Raw genomic sequence first — 26,147 nt, forward strand, 5'->3', positions numbered from 1 at the left:
CTGGCCACCCACCCCTTCGTGTGCCACAGTACCTCGCTAGCAGCACTTGCCCCTACAGTCTGTTAAGGCTATACGGGGGATCTTTGTATTTGTGTGAGTATTTGCTGCAGTGAATGTCCACGTGATGATCTACGCAGCAGCGGAATGGGGTGTCTCTTACACCTGCCGACAATAAAGTTTCGTGATTTTTTTTTATCATTGCGCGATTTCCTCCAGTTTGCCACAGAGGTCGCAACCGGGTACCCGATACCCGTACCCTACCCGATACCCGGCTACCCGTAGCCGGCCAGGTACGGGTACGGGTAGCCGTTTGCGACCCTGGTGCGGCCGGGTACGGGTAGGCCGTGAATCACTGGTGAGTCACCGATTGTCACTCATTTCCCAACGTCTTGTCTCTTCTCACAATTCAAGTTCCTAGATTCAACCCACCCGCGCCTGCAACATGGCTTCATCCCAGAGGTCGCAATCGGGTACCCGATACCCGTACCCTAGGGTACGGGTACGGCCGGGTACGGGTACCCGTTTGCGACCCTGGTGCGGCCGGGTACGGGTACGGGTAAGGAATCAAAACCCGTTTGCGACCTCTGGTTTGCCACTCCGTCAGGGTCCGGCGTAGTCGACATCTTGCAAAGTACACAGCAGCGAGGCGTCCGTCAGGGTCAGGCGTCGAACACGCGACCTCCCGCGTACCAGGCGAGGTAGTCGACATCTCCCGGCCCTCTAGCGACGGGGCCGCTATATGACGGCAAAAAAAGATAAATCTGCAGCCCTGAAAAGACTTGTTTTTTCGTTTGCGCGCGTGCGTTTTCTTATTTTACCAAGCAAGTCTTCGGTGACATCGGTAGCAAGGGACGAGAAGCTTTAGTACGGCCGCGGCAATCGGAGGTAACCGGGGGGGGGGGGGGGGGTGTAAGGACAACACGCTACATGCATGTGTAATGAGAGAGCACACCGACACACACGGTGGAGCTGCAATAGGCATTGCCGCATCGGTCACAGCCATGCAGGGCTACGGGTTCGATCTGGGCCAAAGTTCATGGGCGGAGCTCAGGGGTACACGCGGGAACCATCGAGAAAGTCCTGAGGGGGGCGTGGTTAGAGGCGGGGCTTAGAGGATATGAGAAGAGGCAGAAGGAGGATTTGGGGTTCGGTGTTGGAGCCTGGGCCCCGGACTGCATCTCCGCCATCTTGTCAGCCACCTTGTCAGCCATCTTGTCAACCATCTTGTCAGCCATCTTGTCAGTCACTGACCACGTGGCCGCCATCTTGTCAGCCACCTTGTCAGCCATCTTGTCAGCCACCTTGTCAGCCATCTTGTCCACCATCTTGTCGGCCATCTTGTCAGTCACTGACCACGTGGCCGCCATCTTGTCAGCCATCTTGTCGGCCATCTTGTCAGCCATCTTGTCAGCCACCGACCACGTGGCAGCCATCTTGTCGGCCATCTTGTCGGCCATCTTGTCCACCATCTTGTCGGCCACCGACCACGTGGCTGCATCTCCGCCATCTTGTCAGCCATCTTGTCCGCCATCTTGTCGGCCATCTTGTCGGCCATCTTGTCGGCCATCTTGTCAGCCACCGACCACGTGGCAGCCATCTTGTCGGCCATCTTGTCAGCCACTGACCACGTGACTGCATCTCCGCCATCTTGTCAGCCATCTTGTCGGCCATCTTGTCAGTCACTGACCACGTGGCCGCCATCTTGTCAGTCACTGACCATGTGGCTGCATCTCCGCCATCTTGTCAGCTATCTTGTCGGCCATCTTGTCAGCCATCTTGTCAGCCATCTTGTCAGCCACCGACCACGTGGCAGCCATCTTGTCGGCCATCTTGTCGGCCATCTTGTCCACCATCTTGTCGGCCACCGACCACGTGGCTGCATCTCCGCCATCTTGTCAGCCATCTTGTCGGCTATCTTGTCGGCCATCTTGTCAGCCATCTTGTCAGCCATCTTGTCCGCCATCTTGTCGGCCATCTTGTCAGTCACTGACCACGTGGCCGCCATCTTGTCAGCCACTGACCATGTGGCTGCATCTCCGCCATCTTGTCAGCCATCTTGTCGGCCATCTTGTCAGCCACTGACCATGTGGCTGCATCTCCGCCATCTTGTCAGCCATCTTGTCGGCCATCTTGTCAGTCACTGACCACGTGGCCGCCATCTTGTCAGTCACTGACCATGTGGCTGCATCTCCGCCATCTTGTCAGCCATCTTGTCCGCCATCTTGTCAGCCACCGACCACGCGGTTGCATCTCCGCCATCTTGTCAGCCATCTTGTCAGCCATCTTGTCGACCATCTTGTCAGCCACCGACCACGTGGCAGCCATCTTGTCAGCCATCTTGTCAACCACCGACCATGCGGCTGCATCTCCGCCATCTTGTCGGCCATCTTGTCAGCCATCTTGTCGGCCATCTTGTCAGCCATCTTGTCAGCCATCTTGTCAGCCACTGACCACGCGGCTGCATCTCCGCCATCTTGTCGGCCATCTTGTCAGCCATCTTGTCAGCCACCGACCATGTGGCTGCATCTCCGCCATCTTGTCGGCCATCTTGTCGGCCATCTTGTCAGCCATCTTGTCGGCCATCTTGTCCGCCATCTTGTCAGCCACTGACCATGTGACGTGGTAGCCATCTTGTCGGCCATCTTGTCAGCCATCTTGTCAGCCACTGACCATGTGGCTGCATCTCCGCCATCTTGTCAGCCACTGACCATGTGACGTGGTAGCCGCGGACGAAGCTCTCCCACCGTCGACCGGCGGTGCGCGGGAAGCCGCGGGGGAACGGAGGAGCAGAGAGCTCGCGCATGCGGCGAGTGAGCGAGAGAGTGAGCGAGAGAGAGAGTGAGAGAGAGTGAGTGAGAGAGAGAGAGAGAGAGAGCGAGCGAGCGAGCGAGCGAGAGAATGACCGAGAGAATGAGCGAGAGGTGGGGGTTTACATAAAGAAAGAAATTTAAAAAAAAAACGAAATGAACGAAGCAAAGTGCCGACTACTCCGAGCATCTTCTTGTTTCCACTGATCGTAAAAAAAGAGAGAGAGATGAGAGGGAGGGAAACCATCTGAAGAGAGTGCCGAGCCGGGCAGTCATCACACACAACAACAACAACCGCCATTCGCCACTAAGTGGCGGTGACGTCACCACGACGCTTGTGCCAGGCCAAGTGCACCTTGAGGCTACCACGTGAAGTGTCGAACGCCCGCTGGCAGGAGGAGGTCACGGGGCAGACCCAGCAGGTGCCACGGGTCGACTGACCGAGATGACCGAGATGACACACACACAGACACACAGACACACAGACACACAGACACACAGACACACAGACACACACACAGACACACACAGACACACACTCAGACACACACACACAGACACACACACAGACACACACTCAGACACACACACACAGACACACACACAGACACACACTCAGATACACACACACACACAGACACACAGACACACAGACGCAAGACTCAACGTGTCGTGGAAGTGGTTTATTACAAACTAGCTGTACTACCCGGCCTCGCCCGGAACGTGGATCCACCACGCCCGGCCGCCTTTGTCTCCCCAGTGGCGATGTTCACTCGCCACGCCAGTTAATTGTTAATCGTTTGAGGCTGAGTCGACCTAGGGGGAGGCCCAGGAGCGGTTGAAATAACACTGGTCAACACACTTTTTCTGGCATAAGGTATTCCAACGGTTTTAAGGTATTTTTTGGGGGTGCCGATTCCAAATCTGGCATCGGTTTTTGTCTATCACATCACAGGTTTTTTGCGATATCAAATATTGCATTTTCAATAAAAACTGCGGAAGAAAAATAGCAAATAAATGTGGATAGCTACATAAGGTGATATTATAAACACACTGTCCTAAAAATACAGCGCCATATTTTGACACCAAAGCAGTCGCTGACTCGCAACAACTTGCAATCATCAGCGACGGAGTTAATTTCGGGTAAAATCAATGAAAACGGGGTATGCCGATAGCATAACAATGAGATGTGACAGAGCAAATCTGAGATCAGATGTGGAATCGGCACCCTGAAATTAGTCTAGAACAGCTGCAAAAGTCCAGGCCAGAAAAACACCTTTTTGTTTTTGTTGTTGTTGTTGACCAGTGAGCGGGATACAGTACACCACGTGACGCATACCACGTGCGCGGGTCACGTGACAGATGTGACGTCACAGCTCACTTGCCGTGCAAAAAAATCTCTGCGTTATTGAACTCCCCCCCCCCCACGTGGCAAATTTCCAGTTCGTTGCATGTCGGTAAGTACGCTAAACATTTTGAACAGACGCGCATAATTCACAACTTTGCCTTTCGTATAGATGGAGATGTGTGTGGTATGTTAATACTTCTTTCGCGCCATACGTAGCCATGCTGTGTTTAATCGGAGGCGCGTGGGGCAATACGACGCACTGCATGTGTGTGTGTGTGGTACAGTAGGGTGTGTGTGTGTGGTACAGTAGGGGGCACAGGTGGTGCATCAGCCAGTCATCTCGGTCATCTCGGTCAGTCGACCCGTGGCACCTGCTGGGTCTGCCCCGTGACCTCCTGCCAGCGGGCGTTCGACACTTCACGTGGTAGCCTCAAGGTGCACATGGCCTGGCACAAGCGTCGTGGTGACGTCACCGCCACTTAGTGGCGAATGGCGGTTGTTGTTGTGGTATGCTGAACCGTTCTCGTTCAGTCGTCACTGGTGTTGGCTGTGAGCGGGAATCAAACTCGGGTGGCCGGGCTCATAGCGCTAACCGCTAGACCACCGCTCCCCACAGGCACACAGACACACAGACACACACACACAGACACAGGCACACAGGCACACAGACACACATACACACAGACACACAGACACAGGCACACAGACACACAGATACAGGCACACAGACACACAGACACACAGGCACACAGGCACACAGACACACAGGCACACAGACACAGGCACACAGGCACACAGACACACAGATACACAGATACAGGCACACAGACACACACACAGAGACACAGATACACAGACACACACACACAGGCACACACACAGACACACACGCACACACAGACACACACACACACGCACACACAGACACACACAGACAGACACAGACACACACACACAGGCACACAGACACACACACACAGACACATATACACACACAGACACACAGGCACAGACACATGCACAGACGCACAGACACACAGACACACAGACACAGATACACACACACAGACACACAGACACAAACACAGATACACATGCACAGACACACACACAACAACAACCGCCATTCGCCACTAAGTGGCGGTGACGTCACCACGACGCTTGTGCCAGGCCATGTGCAGTTTGAGGCCACGTGAAGTGTTGAACGCCCGCTGGCAGGTTACGGGGCAGACCCAGCAGGTGCCACGGGTCGACTGACTGAGATGACCGAGATGACTGGCTGATGCCACCTTTCTTCAGCATTTCGCTTTGGAGATCATCTCTGCCCGGTGCCTTTCCTGGTCTCAGACTCTGGATCGCCTTCAGTACGCCACTCACAGGGGGTGACTTCTTCCAATATTTGAGGCACCGCAGCCTCAGCAGGGTCATCCCCACTTTGTCCCACGATATTTTCCAGGCTGAGGAATTTCACCCCCACCCCCCTCCACAGGACCTCACAGGAATGCTCAGCAAATCTGCAAACCTGTTCCTGGGGGTCTGAGATTGGATCACCGTTCTTTCCCTTAATGATGGTAATAGGTGTGGCGCTGCAGGTTAAGTTTGTGATTGAATTAAAGAGCGATTTGTGATCGCGGGCCACCGAGGAAGACTCCATCTCCTCAGCAACCCGCGACCACCACCCATCCTTGCAGCGCCTCACGGCTCTCCGAACCTCCGAGCGAAGGCTGCGGTAAGCCTCCTCATTCTCCGACGTGGGATGCTGTAGCCGATGAGAGTGGGCCTGTCGCTTTTTCTCAGCCGTCTTGAACACCTCCTCTGTCCGCCAGGGTCTCTGGGGAGATCTGGACCGCGTACCCAAAGCAGCCATTGCAGCTGCATGAGCCACAGTCCTAAACCTCGCCCATTTACCCTCGACATCAGGTGGAGTGGGGGACGATGCCAACCCCAGCTGCAAGCGATGATGAAATTCTCGCTTGCAACTTTCATCAGCTCTCTCGGCATGTGTCCTCTCTTTGGAATTGTCACACTTAAATTCTAACTTAGCAATCTTTGAAAAACGTAATCGACCGGGCTATGCGTTAATTGTGTTGCATTACATTACATTTCGATAATTTGCTAGATTATTTAATTTTAGTGTGTCTCTCTCCCGTTCACCTAATTTTCAAGCTTGCGTACCGTACCACGCGTCATCGCACTCATTGACATGCAAATGTTTTCTTTGCCCCCTCCCTCTCTCCGCCCCCGCCCACCCTCTCTCTATTTAAGGCCTCGTCACAGAGACGATCTCTCTCTTTGTGCCGATACGTGTTCTCTCTCTCTCTCTGTGTGTATCTTCGTGATGTCTGTCTGCTTGTATGTCTGTCTATAGTTTTCTGGTTAGATTTTTGTTTGCTATTTCTTTTATACCTGATGATGATTTGCTTGTGTTGCAATCGAAACTTCGTAGTATACAATTATTTAATTTATTATTTTATCTTTATCTGTACCCTACCCGATACCCGTACCCTACCCGATACCCGGCCGGGTACGGGTAGGGTACGGGTACGGCCGGGTACGGGTACCCGTTTGCGACCCTGGTGCGGCCGGGTACAGGTACGGGTAGGCCGTGAGTCACTGGTGAGTCACTGGTGAGTCACCGTTTGTCACTCATTTCCCAACGTCTTGTCTCTTCTCACAATTCAAGTTCCTAGAATCAACACACCCGTGCCTGCAACATGGCTTCATCCCAGAGGTCGCAACCGGGTACCCGATACCCGTACCCGGCTGGGTACGGGTACGGGTACCCATTTGCCACCCTGGTGCGGCCGCGTACGGGTACGAGTAAGGAATCAAAACCCGTTTGTGACCTCCGGCCCACGCACCCACACACCGCGCACCGCACACCGCGTGAACGAACGCTCCCTCCCGATAAAAAACTAGAATAGATTCACGACACAGCAAGCGGACGTACCGAACGAAGCTACCGGCATCGCCTTCGACCGAACCGACTAACTCTCTCTCTCTGTCTCTGTCTCTCTTCGCGCGGGCGGCCCTCAAGCCGAGCGGAAGTTCTCGTAGTTTCCCGCGGGAGGGTGGAGGCCCGTGCGGAGTCGCTGTGGATCCAGGTTGCTGTAGCCGATCTCCTGTGGTCCCAGCGTGGCGTACTGGCGGTGGTGCACAACAACAACAACAATAACGACAACAATGACAACAACAATGACAACAACAACAATGACGACAACAACGACGACAACGACGACAACAACAACAACGACAACAACAACGACAACAACAATGACGACAACGACGACAACAACAATGGAAGTGGTCGTCAGCTGACGGTGCCAGGCTAGGTGCACATCGTCGTCATCGACTCACACTGTGACCCATCGACTCACACTGAGACCCACAGACTCAGCACTGAGACCCACAGACTCAGCACTGAGACCCACAGACTCAACACTGAGACCCATAGACTCACACTGTGACCCATAGACTACTCACACTGAGACCCACAGACTCACACAGAGACCCACAGACTCACACTGAGACCTATAGACTCACACTGTGACCCATCGACTCACACTGAGACCCACAGACTCAGCACTGAGACCCACAGACTCAACACTGAGACCCATAGACTCAGCACTGAGACCCACAGACTCAACACTGAGACCTACAGACTCACACTGAGACCCATAGACTCACACAGAGACCCATAGACTCAGCACTGAGACCCACAGACTCAACACTGAGACCCATAGACTCAGCACTGAGACCCACAGACTCAACACTGAGACCTACAGACTCACACTGAGACCCATAGACTCACACAGAGACCCATAGACTCAGCACTGAGACCCACAGACTCACACTGAGACCCATAGACTCACACAGAGACCCATAGACTCAGCACTGAGACCCACAGACTCAACACTGAGACCCACAGACTCAGCACTGAGACCCACAGACTCAGCGCTGAGACCCACAGACTCAGCACTGAGACCCACAGACTCAACACTGAGACCCACAGACTCAGCACTGAGACCCACAGACTCAGCACTGAGACCCACAGACTCAGCACTGAGACCCACAGACTCAGCGCTGAGACCCACAGACTCAGCACTGAGACTCACAGACTCAACACTGAGACCCACAGACTCAGCACTGAGACCCACAGACTCAACACTGAGACCCACAGACTCAACACTGAGACCCACAGACTCAGCACTGAGACCCACAGACTCAGCGCTGAGACCCACAGACTCAACACTGAGACCCACAGACTCAGCACTGAGACCCACAGACTCAACACTGAGACCCACAGACTCAACACTGAGACCCACAGACTCAACGCTGAGACCCACAGACTCAACACTGAGACCCACAGACTCAACACTGAGACCCACAGACTCAACACTGAGACCCACAGACTCAGCGCTGAGACCCACAGACTCAGCACTGAGACCCACAGACTCAGCACTGAGACCCACAGACTCAGCGCTGAGACCCACAGACTCAGCACTGAGACCCACAGACTCAGCACTGAGACCCACAGACTCAGCGCTGAGACCCACAGACTCAGCACTGAGACCCACAGACTCAGCACTGAGACCCACAGACTCAACGCTGAGACCCACAGACTCAGCACTGAGACCCACAGACTCAGCACTGAGACCCACAGACTCAGCGCTGAGACCCACAGACTCAACACTGAGACCCACAGACTCAACACTGAGACCCACAGACTCAACACTGAGACCCACAGACTCAACACTGAGACCCACAGACTCAGCACTGAGACCCACAGACTCAGCACTGAGACCCACAGACTCAACACTGAGACCCAAAGACTCAACACTGAGACCCACAGACTCAGCACTGAGACCCATAGACTCAGCACTGAGACCCACAGACTCAACACTGAGACCCAAAGACTCAGCACTGAGACCCACAGACTCAGCGCTGAGACCCACAGACTCAGCACTGAGACCCACAGACTCAACACTGAGACCCACAGACTCAGCACTGAGACCCACAGACTCAACACTGAGACCCACAGACTCAACACTGAGACCCAAAGACTCAACACTGAGACCCACAGACTCAGCACTGAGACCCATAGACTCAGCACTGAGACCCACAGACTCAACACTGAGACCCAAAGACTCAGCACTGAGACCCACAGACTCAGCGCTGAGACCCACAGACTCAGCACTGAGACCCACAGACTCAGCACTGAGACCCACAGACTCAGCGCTGAGACCCACAGACTCAACACTGAGACCTAAAGACTCAGCACTGAGACCCACAGACTCAACACTGAGACCCACAGACTCAACACTGAGACCCACAGACTCAGCACTGAGACCCACAGACTCAGCACTGAGACCCACAGACTCAGCACTGAGACCCACAGACTCAGCGCTGAGACCCACAGACTCAGCGCTGAGACCCACAGACTCAACGCTGAGACCCACAGACTCAACGCTGAGACCCACAGACTCAACGCTGAGACCCACAGATTCAACGCTGAGACCCACAGACTCAACGCTGAGACCCACGGACTCAGCGCTGAGACCCACAGACTCAACACTGAGACCCACAGACTCAGCGCTGAGACCCACAGACTCAACACTGAGACCCACAGACTCAGCGCTGACACCCACAGACTCAGCGCTGAGACCCACAGACTCAACACTGAGACCCACAGACCAGAGGTGTGGACTCGAGTCATGTGACTTGGACTCGAGTCAGACTCGAGTCATGAATTTGATGACTTGCGACTCGACTTGGACTTGCATAACAATGACTTTGTCCCACCTATGAGATGTGGACTCGAGTCATGTGACTTGGACTCGAGTCAGACTCGAGTCATGAATTTGATGACTTGCGACTCGACTTGGACTTGCATAACAATGACTTTGTCCCACCTCTGCCACAGACTCAGCGCTGAGACCCACAGACTCAGCACTGAGACCCACAGACTCAACGCTGAGACCCACAGACTCAGCACTGAGACCCACAGACTCAACACTGAGACCCACAGACTCAGCGCTGAGACCCACAGACTCAACGCTGAGACCCACAGACTCAGCGCTGAGACCCACAGACTCAACGCTGAGACCCACAGACTCAACACTGAGACCCACAGACTCAACGCTGAGACCCACAGACTCAACACTGAGACCCACAGACTCAGCACTGAGACCCACAGACTCAACGCTGAGACCCACAGACTCAACACTGAGACCCACAGACTCAACGCTGAGACCCACAGACTCAACGCTGAGACCCACAGACTCAACACTGAGACCCACAGACTCAACGCTGAGACCCACAGACTCAACACTGAGACCCACAGACTCAACGCTGAGACCCACAGACTCAACGCTGAGACCCACAGACTCAACACTGAGACCCACAGACTCAGCACTGAGACCCACAGACTCAGCGCTGAGACCCACAGACTCAACACTGAGACCCACAGACTCAGCACTGAGACCCACAGACTCAACACTGAGACCCACAGACTCAACACTGAGACCCACAGACTCAACGCTGAGACCCACAGACTCAACACTGAGACCCACAGACTCAACACTGAGACCCACAGACTCAACACTGAGACCCACAGACTCAGCGCTGAGACCCACAGACTCAACGCTGAGACCCACAGACTCAACGCTGAGACCCCCAGACTCAGCACTGAGACCCACAGACTCAGCACTGAGACCCACAGACTCAGCGCTGAGACCCACAGACTCAACACTGAGACCCACAGACTCAACACTGAGACCCACAGACTCAACACTGAGACCCACAGACTCAACACTGAGACCCACAGACTCAGCACTGAGACCCACAGACTCAGCACTGAGACCCACAGACTCAACACTGAGACCCAAAGACTCAACACTGAGACCCACAGACTCAGCACTGAGACCCACAGACTCAGCACTGAGACCCACAGACTCAACACTGAGACCCAAAGACTCAGCACTGAGACCCACAGACTCAGCGCTGAGACCCACAGACTCAGCACTGAGACCCACAGACTCAACACTGAGACCCACAGACTCAGCACTGAGACCCACAGACTCAACACTGAGACCCACAGACTCAACACTGAGACCCAAAGACTCAACACTGAGACCCACAGACTCAGCACTGAGACCCATAGACTCAGCACTGAGACCCACAGACTCAACACTGAGACCCAAAGACTCAGCACTGAGACCCACAGACTCAGCGCTGAGACCCACAGACTCAGCACTGAGACCCACAGACTCAGCACTGAGACCCACAGACTCAGCGCTGAGACCCACAGACTCAACACTGAGACCTAAAGACTCAGCACTGAGACCCACAGACTCAACACTGAGACCCACAGACTCAACACTGAGACCCACAGACTCAGCACTGAGACCCACAGACTCAGCACTGAGACCCACAGACTCAGCACTGAGACCCACAGACTCAGCACTGAGACCCACAGACTCAGCGCTGAGACCCACAGACTCAGCGCTGAGACCCACAGACTCAACGCTGAGACCCACAGACTCAACGCTGAGACCCACAGACTCAGCGCTGAGACCCACAGACTCAGCGCTGAGACCCACAGACTCAACGCTGAGACCCACAGATTCAACGCTGAGACCCACAGACTCAACGCTGAGACCCACGGACTCAGCGCTGAGACCCACAGACTCAACACTGAGACCCACAGACTCAGCGCTGAGACCCACAGACTCAACACTGAGACCCACAGACTCAGCGCTGACACCCACAGACTCAGCGCTGAGACCCACAGACTCAACACTGAGACCCACAGACCAGAGGTGTGGACTCGAGTCATGTGACTTGGACTCGAGTCAGACTCGAGTCATGAATTTGATGACTTGCGACTCGACTTGGACTTGCATAACAATGACTTTGTCCCACCTATGAGATGTGGACTCGAGTCATGTGACTTGGACTCGAGTCAGACTCGAGTCATGAATTTGATGACTTACGACTCGACTTGGACTTGCATAACAATGACTTTGTCCCACCTCTGCCACAGACTCAGCGCTGAGACCCACAGACTCAGCACTGAGACCCACAGACTCAACGCTGAGACCCACAGACTCAACACTGAGACCCACAGACTCAGCGCTGAGACCCACAGACTCAACGCTGAGACCCACAGACTCAGCGCTGAGACCCACAGACTCAACGCTGAGACCCACAGACTCAACACTGAGACCCACAGACTCAACGCTGAGACCCACAGACTCAACACTGAGACCCACAGACTCAGCACTGAGACCCACAGACTCAACGCTGAGACCCACAGACTCAACACTGAGACCCACAGACTCAACGCTGAGACCCACAGACTCAACGCTGAGACCCACAGACTCAACACTGAGACCCACAGACTCAACGCTGAGACCCACAGACTCAACACTGAGACCCACAGACTCAACGCTGAGACCCACAGACTCAACGCTGAGACCCACAGACTCAACACTGAGACCCACAGACTCAGCACTGAGACCCACAGACTCAGCGCTGAGACCCACAGACTCAACACTGAGACCCACAGACTCAGCACTGAGACCCACAGACTCAACGCTGAGACCCACAGACTCAACACTGAGACCCACAGACTCAGCACTGAGACCCACAGACTCAGCGCTGAGACCCACAGACTCAGCGCTGAGACCCACAGACTCAACACTGAGACCCACAGACTCAACACTGAGACCCACAGACTCAGCACTGAGACCCACAGACTCAACGCTGAGACCCACAGACTCAACACTGAGACCCACAGACTCAACGCTGAGACCCACAGACTCAACGCTGAGACCCACAGACTCAACACTGAGACCCACAGACTCAACGCTGAGACCCACAGACTCAACACTGAGACCCACAGACTCAACGCTGAGACCCACAGACTCAACGCTGAGACCCACAGACTCAACACTGAGACCCACATACTCAGCACTGAGACCCACAGACTCAGCGCTGAGACCCACAGACTCAGCGCTGAGACCCACAGACTCAACACTGAGACCCACAGACTCAGCACTGAGACCCACAGACTCAGCGCTGAGACCCACAGACTCAGCACTGAGACCCACAGACTCAACACTGAGACCCACAGACTCAGCACTGAGACCCACAGACTCAGCGCTGAGACCCACAGACTCAGCACTGAGACCCACAGACTCAACACTGAGACCCACAGACTCAGCACTGAGACCCACAGACTCAGCGCTGAGACCCACAGACTCAGCACTGAGACCCACAGACTCAGCGCTGAGACCCACAGACTCAGCGCTGAGACCCACAGACTCAACACTGAGACCCACAGACTCAGCGCTGAGACCCACAGACTCAGCGCTGAGACCCACAGACTCAACACTGAGACCCACAGACTCAGCGCTGAGACCCACAGACTCAGCACTGAGACCCACAGACTCAACACTGAGACCCACAGACTCAGCACTGAGACCCACAGACTCAGCGCTGAGACCCACAGACTCAACACTGAGACCCACAGACTCAGCGCTGAGACCCACAGACTCAGCACTGAGACCCACAGACTCAGCACTGAGACCCACAGACTCAGCACTGAGACCCACAGACTCAACGCTGAGACCCACAGACTCAACGCTGAGACCCACAGACTCAGCACTGAGACCCACAGACTCAGCACTGAGACCCACAGACTCAACGCTGAGACCCACAGACTCAGCACTGAGACCCACAGACTCAACACTGAGACCCACAGACTCAACACTGAGACCCACAGACTCAACACTGAGACCCACAGACTCAACGCTGAGACCCACAGACTCAACACTGAGACCCACAGACTCAGCACTGAGACCCACAGACTCAACGCTGAGACCCACAGACTCAGCACTGAGACCCACAGACTCAGCGCTGAGACCCACAGACTCAGCACTGAGACCCACAGACTCAGCGCTGAGACCCACAGACTCAACACTGAGACCCACAGACTCAGCGCTGAGACCCACAGACTCAACACTGAGACCCACAGACTCAACACTGAGACCCACAGACTCAACACTGAGACCCACAGACTCAGCACTGAGACCCACAGACTCAGCACTGAGACCCACAGACTCAACACTGAGACCCACAGACTCAACGCTGAGACCCACAGACTCAACACTGAGACCCACAGACTCAGCACTGAGACCCACAGACTCAACGCTGAGACCCACAGACTCAGCAGTGAGACCCACAGACTCACGTCATTCTCTTGTAGAGACGTCTCTTGGTTGGACGCGCGCCGATTGCCTGCTTAGACACAAACACACAAACACACAGACACACAGACACACACACAGACACACAAACACACAGACACATAAACACACACAGACACTCACACACACAGCCACACAAACACACAGACACACAAACACATAAACACACACAGACACACAGACACACAAACACACAACACACACAGACACAGCGGTGAACGGGAGACCCACACCGACGCAGCATCAGACACCGAAATCCCACACAGACACCCACAGACTACTCATAGAGACCCATAGACTACTCACACAGAGACTCACGCAGAGACCTACACTATACACTACACTATACACTACACTACACTATACACTACACTATACACTACACTATACACTACACTACACTATACACTAGACTATACACTACACTATACACTACACTATACACTAAACTACTATACACTATACTATACACTATACACTACACACTATTATACACTACACTATACACTACACACTATTATACACTACACTATACACTACACACTACACTACACACTACACTATACACTACACTACTATACACTACACTATACACTACACACTACACTATACACTACACTACTATACACTATACACTACACTATACACTACACTATACACTACACTACTATACACTACACTATACACTACACACTACACTATACACTACACTACTATACACTATACACTACACTACTATACACTACACTATACACTACACACTACACTATACACTACACTATACACTACACTATACACTACACTATACACTACACACTACACTATACACTACACTATACACTACACTATACACTACACTATACGCTACACTATACACTACACTATACTATACACTATACTATACACTATACACTACACTATACACTATACACTACACTATACACTACACTATACACTACACTACTATACACTACACTATACACTACACTACACACTACACTATACACTACACTATACACTACACACTACACTACACACTACACTATACACTACACTACACACTACACTATACATTACACTATACACTACACTATACACTACACTACACACTACACTACACACTACACTATACACTACACTACACACTACACTATACACTACACTATACACTACACTACACACTACACTATACACTATACACTACACTATACACTATACACTACACTATACACTATACACTACACTATACACTATACACTACACACTACACTATACACTACACTATACACTATACACTACACTACACACTATACTACACTACACACTATACTACACTACACACTATACTACACTACACACTACACTATACACTACACTACACACTGCACTATACACTACACTACACTATACACTACACTATACACTACACTATACACTACACTATACACTACACTATACACTACACTATACACTACACTATACACTACACTATACACTACACACGACACTCACGTTTGCACCGACGCACAGCGAGAACGATCCCCACCACCGCAGCCACCACCAACACCGCCACCACCGCCACCACCACCACCACCACCGTCACCAAGACAACACTGGCAGCTGTCACAGGCACGGGTGATGTGGTAGAGCGTCCATCTGAGTCGACCCCACGGAGAGGGGAGAGGGGGCAGTGGACTCACTCACTCACCCACTCACCCACTCACTCACTCACTCACCCACTGACCCACTCACCCACTCACTCACTCACACACTCACTCACACACTCACTCACACACTCACTCACACACTCATACACACACTCACCCACTGACCCACTCACCCACTCACACACTCACTCACACACTCACTCACTATCTCACTCACTCACACTCACTAACTCACACACTCACCCACTCACTCACACACTCACTCACTCACACACTCACTCACTATCTCACTCACTCACACTCACTAACTCACTCACTCACTCACTCACACACTCACTCACTTACTCACACACTCACTCACTTACTCACACACTCACTCACTCATTCACTCACTCACACACTCACCCACTCACTCATACACCCACACACTCACTCACTCACACACTCACTCATACACTCACACACTCACTCACCCACTCACACACTCACTCATACACACACTCACTCACACACTCACTCACTCACACACTCACTCATACACTCACACACTCACTCATACACTCACACACTCACTCACCCACTCACACACTCACTCATTCATACACTCACTCACTCATTCACTCACTCACTCACTCATACACTCACTCACTCACACACTCACTCACTCACACACTCACTCACTCACTCACTCATACACTCACTCACTCATACACTCACTCACTCATTCACTCACTCACTCACTCACTCATACACTCACTCACTCATTCACTCACTCACACACTCACTCACCCACTCACACACTCACTCATACACACACTCACTCACACACTCACTCATACACTCACACACTCACTCACACACTCACTCATACACTCACTCACTCACACACTCACTCATACACTCACACACTCACTCACTCATACACTCACACACCCACTCACTTACTCACACACTCACTCATACACTCACACACTCACTCACCCACTCACACACTCACTCATACACTCACTCACTCACACACTCACTCACACACTCATACACTCACTACTACTACATATGTAGTAGTAGTAGCTACTACTACATATGTAGTAGTAGTAGTTACTACATATGTAGTAGTAGCTACTACATATGTAGTAGTAGCTACTACTACATATGTACTACATATGTAGTAGCTACTATATATGTGGCTGGGCATGCGGGCTACATGACCCAGCCAACGCAGCCTTGCCTGCCGGAGGAGCTCACCGATGGGACTTTGTCCAGATCGTTCGAAGATTTGTGAGCTCCTCACACAATCCAGCCTGCAGGTTAAACCCAGGATGGATCGTAGGCAGGCCAGCCTAAATGTTTCCAACCGGCGAAGATGCTCCATTCGGGGGGTCCACGTTTCGCAAGCGTAGAAAAGGGAGGGAATGACCGTGGCCGAGAAGACCCGAAGCTTCGTGCGGAGCGACAGACCAGGTAGCTTCCACACAGCGTTACGCAACCGATGAAAAGATATTGCCGCTCGACTGATTCGGAGTGAGACCTCTGCTGATAAACTGGAGCCGGCCATGAGCACACTGCCCAGGTATGGGAAACTCTCCACTCTCTCCACAACTGCCCCATCACCGATTGGGAGTTGTGGGGGTGGAGTGTCCGATGGTACAAAACACCCAGGTAGGTGTTTAGTTTTGGTGGGGCTGATGGTAAGCCCCCACCTCTTAGTGGCACGCTCCAGTCTCAGCAGCAGCGTCTCCAACTCCTCTTCTGAATGAGCAGCTATTACCAAATCATCGGCATACATAACGTGGTTGACCAATAGGGAGCCATCCCTTGATCGCACCCGGGCGTCGATCAGCCTCCCATTATATCTGTACCAAATGGAAATTCCCCCAGTACAGCTATTGAAGGCTTCACGAACTACGTGGTCAAAATAGATGTTAAATAATGTGGGAGCCAGAGGACATCCCTGTCGCACCCCAAGGTGTACAAGGAATGGCTCTGACTTCCGGCCACGTAGTTTTACCCACTCACCATCATAAAGGTCCTTAATGATCGTGAGCAGTGGGTCAGGGACTCCATAAGCACAAAGAACAACCCAGAGCCCAGTCCTACTCATGGTATCATAGGCCTTGACCAGGTCAATAAAGCAGAGATGTAGGTCTTTTTGGAATTCCCTACACCTCTGCTGTAGCAGACCGACAGAAAATATGGCATCTGTGCAAGACCACCCTTTCCTGAAACCGGATTGGTGCTCCGCAAGCCTCTCCTCAGCGTGCCTAGCAAGGCGATGTTGAATAATCCTGGCCAGGACCTTTCCCGGCACACTGAGGAGTGAGATGCCCCTGTAGTTGTTACAGTCTGTGCGGTCCCCCTTCTTAAAGAGGGGGACCACCAGGGCATCCTTCCAATCCTGCGGTACCCGTCCAGCGGTCCAGACTGTTGTTCTGATGTCATGTAGGGCTGTCTGTGCACAAACGCCACCCTCCCTCAGCATTTCGCTTGGGAGATCATCTCTGCCCGGTGCCTTTCCTGGTCTCAGACGTACACACACTCACCTTCAGTGACCACGAGCAAAACCTCGTCGCAGCTGAACTCCGTTCTCCCGGCGCACGTCAATCGGCACGCGCACCGATAGCGGCCTCCGTCTGCCGGGACCGCGTCCGCCAACACCAGCGAGACTTTGTCGGTCCCCACAGCGACGGGCGGATACCGGGCCGGGTACTCGACCCCCGACGCGTTAGCCGGCGGGGAGGGACCCGCCAGGTGGAACACCAAGACCCGTCCGCCCGTGGAAGTCACCCTGAACCAGGTGACGGATTCGACGGAGCAGGAACCCTTCTGCAGGGCGGCGGCGGTGGTGGCGCGTCGGGGGCCGTCGCACGGCAAGACGACGCTCCGGTGAGGCACGGAGCGGACTTGAGTCGCCATGTTGCACTCTGGGGGGGCGGGGAGAACGTTGGAGCTAAAGCGCACCTGGTGAGGTGGCTGACATCTCAATGTCGAACGCACGGCTCTGCTGTAGAGCAGGCGAGGTAGTCGACGTCGAACTCGCGACCTCCTGTAGACCAGGCGAGGTAGTCGACATCGAACTCGTGACCTCCTGTAGACCAGGCGAGGTAGTCGACATCGAACTCGTGACCTCCTGTAGACCAGGCGAGGTAGTCAACGTCGAACTCGCGACCTCCTGTAGACCAGGCGAGGTAGTCGACATCGAACTCGTGACCTCCTGTAGACCAGGCGAGGTGGCTAACATCTCAACAAAGAGCCCACGACCTCCTGTAGACCAGGCGAAGTAGTCAACATTTCAACAAAGAACCCACGACCTCCTGTATACCAGGCGAGGTAGTCGACATCGAACCCGCGACCTCCTGTACACCAGGCGAGGTAGTCAACATCGAACCCACGACCTCCTGTACACCAGGCGAGGTAGTCAACATCGAACCCGCGACCTCCTGTAGACCAGGCGACGTAGTCAACATCTCAACATCGAACCCACGACCTCCTGTAGACCAGGCGAGGTAGTCAACATTTCAACAAAGAACCCACGACCTCCTGTATACTAGGCGAGGTAGTCGACATCGAACCCGCGACCTCCTGTAGACCAGGCAAGGTAGTCAACATCGAACCCACGACCTCCTGTACACCAGGCGAGGTAGTCAACATCTCAACATCGAACCCACGACCTCCTGTAGACTAGGCGAGGTAGTCAACATCTCAACATCGAACCCACGACCTCCTGTATACCAGGCGAGGTAGTCAACATCTCAACATCGAACCCACGACCTCCTGTACACCAGGCGAGGTAGTCAACATCTCAACAAAGAACCCACGACCTCCTGTAGACCAGGCGAGTTAGTCAACATCTCAACATCAAACCCACGACCTCCTGTATACCAGGCGAGGTAGTCAACATCTCAACAAAGAACCCACGACTTCCTGTAGACCAGACGTTGTGTGGATGCGCCGATGCCGGAAGAGCGTGTTGGTATTTACAAGCCCATGGGCTGCACAAAAATCTAGCAGCCTCCTACCGTTGTTATTGAGCTGATCTGGCCCATGCCTTCCAATCACTCCAGACCAGGTGCCAGCATCATGACCAACTCGGGCATTAAAGTCACCCAACAAGATGACTCTGTCCCGAGTGGCCACTTTAGCCAGCACCTGTGACAGGAGGTCATAGAAGGCATCTGACTCATCGGCTCTGCCTGCATCCCTCCACAGATGTTCGTCTTTGGTGGGGGCATAAGTAACCACGACCACCACTCCTCGCCTCCGGTTTGATCGGAAGGCGAGCCCAAAGTAGCCTGGGGCTTACAGCTTCCCACACCTCACCGCCACGCTCCCACGCCCCCTTCATTCTTTTGTTCAGAAGAAGAGCCACACCCTGTTGTTTGGCAGTCTCCTGCCCCGAGTGGAGGACTGTCCACCCCTCATGGTGGCAGGAGCCAGAGCCGGTCCACCGGACCTCCTGAATGCCACAAAGATCCAGGTGGTACCGGTCCAGCTCCCGACAGAGGAGTGGCAGCCTCTCCTCCGCAGTGAGCGTTCGAACATTCCACGTGGCCACCCGCAGTGGCTTTTCGTTGTTTCTGGAGGAGCCCCGAGGGTAAAGATTCAGTCTCCTGGCTCCGCCAAATGGGGTTTGGCCAGGAGACGTCATAAAAGCCTGTCCCCCCGGGGCCTCCGGCACACACACACACGTACGTACACACACACACGTACACACACACACGTACACACACACACACACACCCACACGTACACACACTCACCTTCAGTGACCACGAACGACACCTCGTCGCAGCTGAACTCCGTCCTCCCGGCGCACGTCAATCGGCACGCGCACCGATAGCGGCCTCCGTCTGCCGGGACCGCGTCCGCCAACACCAGCGAGACTCTGTCGGTCCCCACAGCGACGGGCGGATCCCTGGCCGGGTACTCGACCCCCGACGCGTTAGCCGGCGGGGAGGGACCCGCCAGGTGGAACACCAAGACCCGTCCGCCCGTGGAAGTCACCCTGAACCAGGTGACGGATTCGACGGAGCAGGAACCCTTCTGCAGGGCGGCGGCGGTGGTGGCGCGTCGGGGGCCGTCGCACGGCAAGACGACGCTCCGGTGAGGCACGGAGCGGACTTGAGTCGCCTTGTCGCAGTCTGGGGGGGCGGGGCGGGGGGCGGACAGGGAGAACGTTGGAGCTAAAGCGCACCTGGTGAGGTGGCTGACATCTCAACGAAGAACGCACGGCTCTGCTGTACACCAGGCGAGGTAGTCAACATCTCAACAAAGAACCCACGACCTCCTGTGTACCAGGCGAGGTAGTCAACATCTCAACAAAGAACCCACGACCTCCTGTAGGCCAGGCGAGGTAGTCAAGATCGAACCCACGACCACCTGTGCACCAGGCGAGGTAGTCAACATCTCAATAAAGAACTCACGACCTCCTCTAGACCAGGCGAGGTAGTCAACATCGAACCCGCGACCTCCTGTACACCAGGCGAGGTAGTTAACATCTCAGCATCGAACCCACGACCTCATGTAGACCAGGCGAGGTTGTCAACAGGGAACCCGTGACCTCCTGTAGACCAGGCGAGGTAGTCAACATCTCAATCTAGCCAAAGCACCAGCAGGGTCTGTCCCGTGACCTCCTCCTCCTGCATATAGCCTGGCACAGCAGTATGGGTGAGTGGATGGGTGGGCGGGTGGGTGAGTGGGTGGGTGAGTGGGTGGGTGAGTGGGTGGGTGAGTGAGTGGGTGAGTGAGTGGGTGGATGGGTCAGTGGGTGGGTGGGTGGGTGAGTGGGTGGGTGGGTGAGCGGATGGGTGAGTGGGTGGGTGGGTGAGTGGGTGGGTGGGTGAGTGGGTTAGTGAGTGGGTGGATGGGTCAGTGGGTGGGTGGGTGAGTGGGTGGGTGGGTGAGCGGGTGGGTGAGTGGGTGAGTGGGTGAGTGGGTGAGTGAGTGGATGAGTGAGTGGATGGATGGGTGGGTGAGTGGGTGAGTGAGTGGGTGGGTGGGTGAGTGGGTGGATGGGTAAGTGGGTGAGTGGGTGGGTGGGTGAGCGGGTGGGTGAGCGGGTGGGTGGGCGGGTGGGTGGTGGGTGGATGGTGGGTGAGTGTACATGTGTATTTCTATGTGTATGTCTATGTATGTGTGTGTGTGTACATGTGTGTGTGTGTGTACATGTGTGTGTGTGTGTGTACATGTGTGTGTGTGTGTGTACATGTGTGTGTGTGTGTGTACATGTGTGTGTGTGTGTGTACATGTGTGTGTGTGTGTGTGTACATGTGTGTGTACATGTGTGTGTGTGTGTCTGTGTGTGTGTACGTGTGTGTAGTGGGGAGCGGTGGTGCAGCGGTTAGCGCGACGCTGCGTTACGAAACTGGCGACCCGGGTTCGATTCCCGCTCATGGCCAACACCAGTGACGATTATCTGAACTGGTCCCGGGCCTCCCCTAGGTCGACTCAGCCTCAAATGAGTACGTGGTGTGTAAGCATCGTCACCGGGGAGACAAAGGCGGTCGGGCGTGGTGCTGGCCACCCACCCCCTCGTGTGCCGTGCCGGCCTTCATAGGTGCTACTCGCTAACAGCACTTGCCCCTACAGTCTGTTAAGGCTACACGGGGGATCTTTATCTTTGTGTGTGTGTGTGCATGTTGTGTGCGTGTACCAAGGTCGTCAATAAATTGCTATTGAAATAAATAATTGCCGCGCTATTTAAATAAAAACAACGATTTGCTAAATATTGGCCACAAGATCAGGACTCGTCTGTACGTAAATCAACGCGCAGATTTTTGTCGATGTGATTGTGGTCGCGGTTTTACTTTACGAATCCCTAATCTCTGCCATTGCATACAATGAAACAGGAAAAGTTAAAAAAAAAAGTTCAAACAGAGCAATGCAATACAATAAACTATTAGACATTATTGTCCAAAAAATGTATTAAAAGTCCATCCCATGCGTTAGCGAATTTTTAAATATTCTAGGAAGAAAATTAGTTATATTTTTCTGGGCTGAGACCCCCTGAAAGATGTCGTGCCCCCCAAAGTTGACCCCATGACCACGAACTTGACGTGTACGCTGGGTGAGTGAGTGGGTTGGGTAGGTGAGTGAGTGGGTGGGTGGGTGAGTGGGTGGGTGGATGGGTGGGTGAGTGGGTGGGTGGGTGAGTGGGTGGGTGAGTGGGTGAGTGAGTGGGTTGGGTAGGTGAGTGGGTGAGTGGGTGGGTGAGTGGGTGAGTGGGTGGGTGGGTGGGTGAGTGGGTGAGTGAGTGGGTGGGTGGGTGGGTGAGTGGGTGAGTGAGTGGGTTGGGTAGGTGAGTGGGTGAGTGGGTAGGTGAGTGGGTGAGTGGGTGAGTGAGTGGGTGGGTGAGTGAGTGAGTGAGTGGGTGGGTGGGTGAGTGGGTAAGTGAGTGGGTGAGTGAGTAGCTGAGTGGGTGGGTGAGTGATTGAGTGGGTGGGTGAGTGGGTGGGTGAGTGGGTGGGTGAGTGAGTGAGTGAGTGGGTGGGTGGGTGGGTGAGTGAGTGAGTGAGTGGGTGGGTGGGTGGGTGAGTGGGTGGGTGAGTGAGTGAGTGAGTGGGTGAGTGGGTGGGTGAGTGAGTGGGTGAGTGGGTGAGTGGGTGGGTGAGTGAGTGGGTGAGTGAGTGAGTGAGTGAGTGGGTGGGTGAGTGAGTGAGTGGGTGAGTGAGTGGGTGAGTGAGTGAGTGAGTGGGTGGGTGAGTGAGTGACTGAGTGGGTGGGTGAGTGGGTGGGTGAGTGAGTGAGTGAGTGGGTGGGTGGGTGAGTGAGTGAGTGGGTGGGTGGGTGCAGTGCCGGCCCGAGCCTCTTGGGGGCCCTAAGCAGAATTTGATTTGGGGGCCCCCCTCCCACCACGCAGACTCATCTGTGCTAGAAGATTATTGACACAAATGTCACACTATAATGTTATAGCGAATATTATAAACGAATACAGTGAGGTTATGTATTAATAAAAAATAAAAACAACACTTAAAATACTTCACTCTTTTATTAAAACTTCTGAATACAAACGGTCACAAAAAACATATTAAATAAATTATTTGCAAATGTGCATTAAATGTGCAATCTTTTAAATAAAACCAAAATAGACAAACATTAATCTAATCAAAAATAGAATGTTACAAAAAAAAAGATACTTAAATAATGAAAGCAAACATAAGAACAGCAAGGGTTCAACAATGTCAACTGTACAACAATGACCTCAAAATCGTTCCTTCCTAGCTTTTCTGGAGGCAAAGTCACTAATGACATCATTGTATGGTATTGCTTGGCCAACTTTGTTATTAATACTAATGACTGCAAGTCCACTTAGTCTTTCCTGGGCCATTGATGATCTCAAATATGTTTTTATCAATTTGAGCTTGGAAAAGCTCCTCTCTGCTGAGGCAACTGACACAGGCAGAGTGCAGGCTATCCTGAGAGCTACCCAAAGATTTGGGTAAAGCTCACACATCTCATTTTGTGAGAGGTATGTGAGAAGCTCAAAGGCAGTCATCATAGTTTGGGGAAGTTCAGGAAGACTCTCTATCTCTACTGCCAGTGCGCTACCATCAATATCAGCCTCCTCTCCACAAGAGAGTTTTTCCCCAAGAAGCTCACATTGTTCCCTCCGGACCTTTTGATCTAGCTCCCTAAAATTGAGCAGCACTCCAAAGTTCTCTTTAACCTCACTTAGAGACTTAAATCTATCCTCCAATGACAGAATACTACGGTCCACTACAGCATTAAAAAATGACACTTTATTCATTCATTCATTAATTCATTTATATCACTTGTTTAAGTTATTTAATTGTAAAAAAAAAAAACGATTCGGGGGCCCCCTGGTGGCCAGGGGGCCCCAAGCAGCCGCTTAGTTCGCTTATGCCTCGGGCCGGCCCTGGGTGGGTGAATGAGTGAGTGGGTGGGTGAGTGAGTGGTGTGTGTGTGTGGCGAGCTGAACCCCCACCAGTACCTTGTGCCTGTGTGAGTGCTGCTAGAGGCATCAGCATCATCAGCAGCATCATCAGCATCATCATCGTCGTCGTGATGAACCAGGTGACTGTCAGCCCCACGCCGACCTCCATTGACCCCCTCGACTCCGAGCGACTCAACGGGACCCAACGCGGGCACGAACTACCTCGTGGAGCAGAGGGGGAGGGGCTAGAGAGGGGGGGAGGGGCTAGAAAGGGGGAGGGGTTAGGGGGGGCGGGACTAGAGGGGGAGGAGCTAGAGGGGGGAGGTGCTAGAAGGGGCGGGGCTAGAGGGGGGAGGGGCTAGAGAGGGAGGGGCCTCTGGGTCTCTGTAGGTGACTATGGGTGACTATGGGTGTCTATGGGTGACTATGGGTCTCTGTGGGTGTCTATGGGTCTCTGTGGGTGTCTGTGGGTGACTATGGGTCTCTGTGGGTGTCTATGGGTCTCTGTGGGTGTCTGTGGGTCTCTATGGGTCTCTGTGGGTGTATATGGGTCTTTATGGTTGTATATGGGTCTCTGTGGGTGTCTATGGGTCTCTGTGGGTGTCTATGGGTCTATGTGGGTGTCTATGGGTCTCTGTGGGTGTATATGGGTCTCTGTGGGTGTATATGGGTCTCTGTGGGTGTCTATGGGTGTCTATGGGGTCTCTGTGGGTGTATATGGGTGTCTATGGGTGTCTATGGGTCTCTGTGGGTGTCTATGGGTGTCTATGGGGTCTCTGTGGGTGTATATGGGTCTCTGTGGGTGTCTATGGGTCTCTGTGGGTGTCTATGGGTCTCTGTGGGTGTTTGGAGCCTAGTCTCACATGGTGTTGGACCAGATGACGCCAAAAGGCGCACAACTCAAAGGCAATGCACCATCAGAGTATGAGAGCTCGGGGTCAAGCATTTACATCATTGGAACCTCATTTGCCAGTAAAAAAGCTGTCTCGGGTGTGGACCAATCAACTTCAAGGACCATGTGAGACTAGGCTCTAAGGAAAGCTGTCTCGGGTGTGGACCAATCAACTTCAAGGACCATGTGAGACTAGGCTCTAAGGAAAGCTGTCTCGGGTGTGGACCAATCAACTTCAAGGACCATGTGAGACTAGGCTCTAAGGAAAGCTG

General features: G+C 53.4%; 1 protein-coding gene and 1 long non-coding RNA gene across 3 annotated transcripts in view; one reads left to right on the plus strand and one right to left on the minus strand.

Moving 5' to 3' along the window:
- LOC144740825 (uncharacterized) overlaps window positions 1-190 on the plus strand; it is a 4,626-nt gene extending 4,436 nt beyond the window's left edge. Inside the window, exon 4 of the long non-coding RNA XR_013589787.1 lies at window positions 1-190. This exon is cut by the window's left edge and continues 204 nt beyond it. This is a non-coding gene — a long non-coding RNA (uncharacterized LOC144740825).
- Window positions 191-6,502: 6,312 nt separating this feature from the next.
- Window positions 6,503-25,231, minus strand: LOC144740828 (uncharacterized). Of its 2 annotated transcripts, XM_078623552.1 has the most exons (6): window positions 25,041-25,230; window positions 20,851-21,231; window positions 18,634-19,014; window positions 15,939-16,082; window positions 14,411-14,457; window positions 6,503-7,298 (listed from the first exon to the last, which is right to left on the minus strand). In XM_078623552.1, the coding sequence occupies exons 1-6, from the start codon at window positions 25,150-25,152 to the stop codon at window positions 7,188-7,190; spliced, it is 1,176 nt and encodes a 391-aa protein (XP_078479678.1). In that variant the 5' UTR covers window positions 25,153-25,230; the 3' UTR covers window positions 6,503-7,187. The 2 variants fall into 2 exon arrangements, with proteins under 2 accessions (XP_078479678.1, XP_078479679.1); XM_078623553.1 differs by lacking the exon at window positions 15,939-16,082 and having other exon boundaries at window positions 25,041-25,231.
- Window positions 25,232-26,147: the final 916 nt, after the last annotated feature.

This window comes from Lampetra planeri, unplaced genomic scaffold, assembly GCF_965212315.1.
Source record: "Lampetra planeri unplaced genomic scaffold, kcLamPlan1.2.h2 scaffold_311, whole genome shotgun sequence".
NCBI classification, from domain to species: domain Eukaryota; kingdom Metazoa; phylum Chordata; class Hyperoartia; order Petromyzontiformes; family Petromyzontidae; genus Lampetra; species Lampetra planeri.

What these genes read in the sequence shown, in the direction of transcription:
- LOC144740828 (XM_078623552.1), bottom strand. Translation starts at nt 25,152, where the DNA reads ATGGAGGTCGGCGTGGGGCTGACAGTCACCTGGTTCATCACGACGACG. An exon ending in TTTGCTCGTGGTCACTGAAG is followed by an intron (nt 16,083 to 18,633) that starts GTGAGTGTGTGT and finishes GGGTCGACTCAG; the next exon opens with ATGGACGCTCTACCACATCA. An exon ending in CGTCTCTACAAGAGAATGAC is followed by an intron (nt 7,299 to 14,410) that starts GTGAGTCTGTGG and finishes CACCACCGCCAG; the next exon opens with TACGCCACGCTGGGACCACA.